This window comes from Diabrotica virgifera, chromosome 1 (assembly GCF_917563875.1).
Source record: "Diabrotica virgifera virgifera chromosome 1, PGI_DIABVI_V3a".
Lineage (NCBI taxonomy): Eukaryota > Metazoa > Arthropoda > Insecta > Coleoptera > Chrysomelidae > Diabrotica > Diabrotica virgifera.
In genome coordinates, this window is record NC_065443.1 from 229,297,426 (window position 1) to 229,304,299 (window position 6,874).

General features: G+C 35.2%; 1 protein-coding gene across 1 annotated transcript; it reads right to left on the minus strand.

The window, feature by feature from the left end:
• Nucleotides 1–2,397: 2,397 nt before the first annotated feature.
• On the minus strand, nucleotides 2,398–3,660 carry LOC126892915 (MATH and LRR domain-containing protein PFE0570w-like). Its single transcript, XM_050662832.1, has one exon. It carries the CDS (start codon nucleotides 3,658–3,660, stop codon nucleotides 2,398–2,400), a length of 1,263 nt encoding a protein of 420 aa, XP_050518789.1.
• Nucleotides 3,661–6,874: the final 3,214 nt, after the last annotated feature.

A 6,874-nucleotide genomic window follows, 5' to 3' on the forward strand; every position in this document is an offset into this window, starting at 1 on the left:
GAGGTATATATTGACATAGAGGAAGCCTGCCTTCCGCGCTTCCTGACGACAAGATCTCATGGACTGGTTTGCTGCATCTCTTTCTAACAAATTGTATCGAAAATCTATGATGACATTCAGTGTGAAGATAGGCACGGAAGAGGAGGACAACTGTAGCAGCTTTACTATGCGTAAGAGTGAAACAGCACTAATCCAAATAAAAAAGATGGTGTCGTCACTTCGCTCTGATTGACACTCTCTCTATGCTAATATATAACTCTATGGTTAAAACGTCCTGACAAAATCTGACAGCGTGTCACGTGACTGTAAGTAGAGGGGAGACGCACGGAGCCAATAGTCTTTTTTTAAACCAAGAGGAGTAATTCAAATTTCCCGTGTCATAAAGCTTGTTTGTAATTGGTCCAACCTCAATCAAGTTTACTCCACTATTATCAAATTTTGAAACGAATGACATATATGTAGGTTTCTTTTTTAGACGATCGTAATAAAAGTCCGTTTGATGTTTAATAGTTTTAATTAATAAAATAGATGTCTAAATTATTGTTACTATTAAATTATCGAAATATAAAAGTACTTGTGTAATTGCGACCAAAAATCTTACATGTTCTTACTCTTACAAAAGGGAAATGTATTTATAAATAATTTGCGTCTAATCAATATAATACCCGTCTAAGTATTATCCCTTATTATTATCCCTTAACCTAAGAACATAGGTCCGTCGCGTTTATGGTGTTATCCTCGACTAAATGTATTCGTTCCCACACAACCAAAATTCCTTTACTGCTAATCTTCCCTTTTTCATGGTTTAATTCGCTTTCGCGGGAACTAGCCTATTAGTAATAAAAATTGGGTCAAAGGGCTCTACTTTGTTATTTTTATGTCTTAAAAATAAACAGAAACTGCTCACTTAAACTACCCCTCGATTAGATACGCCCACCCATCTGTGCATTTTAGAGCCTCGCCGACAACCGCTCGTTTCGTGTTTGTAAATACGAATAATTAAAGAAATATTATATACAGGGTATCTTAAAAATTAACATAAAATATTTACAATCCTACATTCGGCCATCCTGTTCGAATTCGACCCGAATTCCGTTTAGTTACCTATCCGCGACTTCATGTACTCTGAATTTGGATTCACTTGTACTACCATGTACGGTCCTAAATATTTCTTCTGTAGTTTGAGTGCTCCACCAAACTGTGTTCTCTTGATTGCCAATAAGTTCTCCTTTTTGTACTTTCTCGGCCTTTTTCTTCGTAGATCATATCTGCGTCTATTTTCCTCTTGAATTTTGAGTAACTGACGTCGACTCTTGTTTCTCAGCATCTCTCTATCTTCATCAAATTGTTTAATTATCTCCTGTTCTATGATCTCCTTCATCCTCAGATCTTCTTTGTTCTTCATCTTCGTTCCGAACAGTACTTCAAACGGCGTCGACTTTATGCTTCTTTGTTCGCAATAGTCTTCGAATTCCTTCGCCGTAAATGCGGCACCTCTGTCAGATATTATACGGAGCGGATTTCCGAAATACTTTGGATGTCTCCTCACGCATTCTATAACTTCTTTTTTGCTTCCAAGTATACATTTAACGCAATTCCCTATACAGTGCTCGATTTTTTCTCTAAGATTTGGATTGTAACATCCTCTTCGAATCAAATCTTGTGTTTTTGTTACAGCAAAATGTCCTACCTCGTGTAAGTTTCTAATTATTTCTGTTTGCTTTCTTTTCGGAATGACCAACACTTCCTTGCCGTCTTCGTATTTAAAAGGAATATTGTTTTTTATAAAGAAGTCCTCGTATGTTTCCGTCGTCTTTGTCTTGTCCGGTTCGTAACTTTTGACTACTTCCTCTATATCCGTCTTTATTTTTTTATCTTCGGTATGGTTCAGCTGAAAATCATTATTGACTGTTGTCTCGCTAATTACTGTAATCCTCCTTATAAAAGTATCTACTCTTTTTTTAGATAAAATTATTCCGTCTTCTGTTATTGTAACTTCTGCTTGTCTCAGTATATTGTTTCCGAGAATAATTTCAACGTCTAGTGCTTCTTTTGGAATAACATGAAATAAAATATTAAAATCCTCTCCTTGAATTTCTATCATTTTATTAAATGAACCTAAAGTTTTAACTCTCGTACCTCCTAATCCACTTAAATCTAATACGTTTTTTGAAAGAATCACGTCATCAAAATATTTTTCAAAAATATCTTCTCGTACTGAACTAATGTCACTTCCTGTATCCAATAATGCACGTAGTGATAATTTTCCAACCTTCAATGTTACCGAGTTTTTATACCCCAAGTTAACAACATTTACATGTCCAGAAGTTGATGGTTCTTCTTCTTTCTTATTGCATCGAAAAGACTTGTGTCCAAACTGAAGGCATTTAAAACATTTTACTCCCTTGGCTTTGTCAGGACAATCCGTCGATCTGTGTCCCTCAATTCCACAATTGAAACATTTTTATTCCTACTTTGAGGCGCCCTTCTTTCATCTCGTCTTACTTCCTCGTTCGTCCACGTCTTTTTATGCGTCTCGGTTTTAACTGATTTTTGCGTCGTCTGTTTTTTAATCAATTCGTACAGTTTAATCTTCTCTTTAAAGTCATTGAAATTTTTGGCACCATAAAGTATTACTTTATTAGCAGGGTCGTCCATAATTCCCTCAATTATATACTGCATTATGACTTCATTTTCGATGTTTCCTCTGCTACCGATTTCTCTCATTCTTAGTACATACTCCTGTACGCTTTCACCTTGTTTCTTCTTTCGATTCATCAGCATTCTGTGAATTTCAGCACTACTTATTTTGTTCTCAAACTCTGCTGTCAGTCTCTTCTTCAGGAGCTTCCAGCTATTAACTCCTTTCTCTGACTGTATATACAGTTTAGCTATTCCTTTTAGAGATCGTTTAGCAAAAATTAGCATTTGCAAATCATTCCATCCCATCAGATTGGAAATTTCTTCAAAATCAGTGATCCATTTTCCTATAGGATAATCGTCTTTTCCGTCGAAATTTCTTATACTATCCTCTACGTCTCTAAAAGTTAAGGCAAATGAATCATTCAATCTACCTCTCGTCATTTTGTTTGATTTTGATCTATTCCTCGTAAATAAATCCGTCGTCCTTTCATCATCCATATCGTCATCATTATTATCGTCGTCGGTAACGTCTTTACCTTCTTCCTCGTGATAAGCGTCTTTATCACTATTTGCGTCGTTATCTTCATTATAGCGATCGTCTTCGGTAACGTCTTTACCGTTTTCCTTGTAATAAACGTCTTTATCACCGTCATCATCGCTAGCGTCTTCGTCTTCATCGTCATTCTCGTCTTCAAGATTGAAGTCGTTCAAAAATGAACAAATACGTTCAATCACGTCGTCTTCTGAACCAGTGTAGTTCAGATCTAAAACACTGCAAACTGCTACTAAGTCCGGCATACTTAGTTTGTTTTTCACGTCTTCTATTTTTGTGGAATATTCCTCGGATTCTTTATCCCACGAAAATTTTGTGAAATTCCGCAAGTTCTTCCTTGTTTGTCGCGGCAACCCTTTATCCCCGTACGCGACAACATGCAACGCCTTAACAGCACTTAATGCCGAATTTTTAAGGTTTAAACTAATTTTTGGAAAATCGTTAAGAGTTTGATTAGACTGCATTTTAAAAAGGTATATACTTAATTAGAATAAACAATAAAAAAAAATAAAAATAAAAAGATAGATTATCTTTTAACTAAAAAGTTAGATTATTTTTTCCCCTGTGCAAATTGTACTTGTGAACTGTAGAATTGTAGTCGCTTTTCCTTTAAAATTATCAATATTTACTACAAATACTAACAAAGTTATGAGTTATTAAAATAAATGAACAGAAACAAACAATAAAAAAAACAAAAAATCGTTAAATAATTTATGATAGTTCTCAACATTCACTGTTTATCGTCAAAAGTTCCAGTTCACAGCTCCTCGAAAAAAAATAATCTTTGGTCAGATTTCTAATTTCCAGACACAAGACCAAAGTGTCTTGACTATTTTTAAAATATTGGAACAAACACACCTGATTTCTCCTTGGTAATACTGCTTGCTATGATTGCGTCTCGTCGTCGTCGTCTTCACTGCCCAAACAGCCGCAAAGCGTCGTCTACACTGTACTAGCCTGCTACTCCACCAACACAACCATTCACCAACAGTTTACAAAGTCCGGAAGTCACCAATAGTTTAAAAAAGTCCGAAAATCACCAACAGTTTCCACGTTTCCCGAACAGTCATAAACAGTTTCCAAAAATTACGTCTCGTCACTTGAGCCGATTTTTTAATTACACTTCACTTTACGGTATTTCGCGAACTTTACGACGAAATTGTCTTTCTTAGATCCGCGGTTTGAGCCCCCAAAATGTAGGTTTCTTTTTTAGACGATCGTAATAAAAGTCCGTTTGATGTTTAATAGTTTTAATTAATAAAATAGATGTCTAAATTATTGTTACTATTAAATTATCGAAATATAAAAGTACTTGTGTAATTGCGACCAAAAATCTTACATGTTCTTACTCTTACAAAAGGGAAATGTATTTATAAATAATTTGCGTCTAATCAATATAATACCCGTCTAAGTATTATCCCTTATTATTATCCCTTAACCTAAGAACATAGGTCCGTCGCGTTTATGGTGTTATCCTCGACTAAATGTATTCGTTCCCACACAACCAAAATTCCTTTACTGCTAATCTTCCCTTTTTCATGGTTTAATTCGCTTTCGCGGGAACTAGCCTATTAGTAATAAAAATTGGGTCAAAGGGCTCTACTTTGTTATTTTTATGTCTTAAAAATAAACAGAAACTGCTCACTTAAACTACCCCTCGATTAGATACGCCCACCCATCTGTGCATTTTAGAGCCTCGCCGACAACCGCTCGTTTCGTGTTTGTAAATACGAATAATTAAAGAAATATTATATACAGGGTATCTTAAAAATTAACATAAAATATTTACAATCCTACATATATTTATAAAATTTTGACACTATTGGCATTTCATAGGTTAATTAAGTTATTTCAGCGATTTTTTGTATTTTCGGCGTTATTCCTTTAATTTTTAGATTTTGTTTTTACTCAATTTTGAAAAAATGTGAAAACTTTAAATTACACACGTCCGTCTGTTTGTCTGTGAACACAACTCCTCCGTCATTATACCAGGTAGGATGACAAATGAGGTGTCAAATGAAAGCTTATAACTTATAATCCAAGGATGGTACTAAAGGTGAGAAATTGGACCTAGGTTGTCTGTCCGTCCGACTGCGAATATAACTCCTTCGTCATTATACCAGGTAGAACGACAAATTAGGTGTCAAATGAAACCTTATAATCCAAGGATGGTACTAGAGGTGAGAAATTTGACCTAGCCTGTCTGTCCGCCCGACCGCGAATATAACTCCTCCGTCAATATACCAGGTAGAATGACAAATGAGGTGTCAAATGAAAGCTTATAATTCAAGGATGGTACTAAAGGTGAGAAATTTGGCCAAGGCTTTCTGTTCGTCCGACTGCGAATATAACTCCCTTGTTATTATACCAGGTATAATGACAAATGAGGTGTCAAATGAAAGCTTATAATCCAAGGATGGTACTAAAGGTGAGAAATTTGACCTAGGCTGCCTGTCCGTATGACCGCGAATATAACTCCTCTGTCATTATACCAGGTAGAATGACAAATGAGGTGTAAAATGAAAGCTTATAATCCAAGGATGGTACTAGAGGTGAGAAATTTGACCTAGGCTGTCTGTCCGCCCGACCGCGAATATAACTCCTCCGTCAATATACCAGGTAGAATGACAAATGTGGTGTCGAATGAAAGCTAATCCAAGGATGGTACTTCAGGTAAGAAATTTGACCTAGCACTTATGGTTTTAGAAAGGCAACCAGAAGTACTGTTTCACGGGAATAGTATAAGTAATATATTATTCGACGCACCCTCGCAAGACGAGAACAAATATATACTTCCGGTTTCATGACTGTCTGTCCTTCCGTGAATACAACTCCTCCGTTATTAATATAGATAGAGTAACAAATGAGATATCGAATGTAAGCATAACCCAAAGATGGTATTAAAGATGAGAAATTTGACATCGCATTTCCAGTTTTAGAGTTAGAAACGTAAGTACTTTTTTAAAGTCACCGAAATAATATAAGCGATATATCATTGGACGTGCCTTAGCAAGATGAGAAAAAATGTAAAATTTTACTTTTGATATCATTTTTGATTAAAAAGTTCTAACTAGAAGTGTCAGTATTGGCTCCGTGCGTCTCCCCTCTACTTACAGTCACGTGACACGCTGTCAGATTTTGTCAGGACGTTTTAACATTGAGTCTTATGGGATTATTTTGTTAAACTTGAATATTTTATTTTGTAGTGATAATAACCGAATACAATTGTTAGAATTCATTAGTTATTAATTTATAATGTAATTTATAGTGCAACAAAATATTTTCTTTTTCGTTAATAAATATTTATTGACATAAACTGCGATAGTGAGGTTATGTATACAAAATCAAACTAATAATCAATATTGGAAAGTGAAGAATTTATATCACATTAAGTGCGTTTTTATTTTCTGTTTATATTAATACATAATATCACTAGCGTGACACGGCATTTTTTTTTAAATGTCTCATTGGAACATACACAAAGCGTCCTGATAAAATTTCAAAAAACCGCCACCATGAGCAGGTCGGTCGATTTTGCTTTGACACTTTGTTAACGCTCGGAGCGTATAGTCGCAGAAATAGTACATGTAACACATCAGTCGAAGCGTATTGAAAAGTTGAGTTTGAATCTTTAGTTCCGGTTTTGAAATTATTTCTGTTTAAGCAATGATAACTCAA

Excerpts from the sequence above, each read along its gene's own strand:
- LOC126892915 (XM_050662832.1), bottom strand. The coding sequence starts at position 3,660 with ATGCAGTCTAATCAAACTCTTAACGATTTTCCAAAAATTAGTTTAAAC.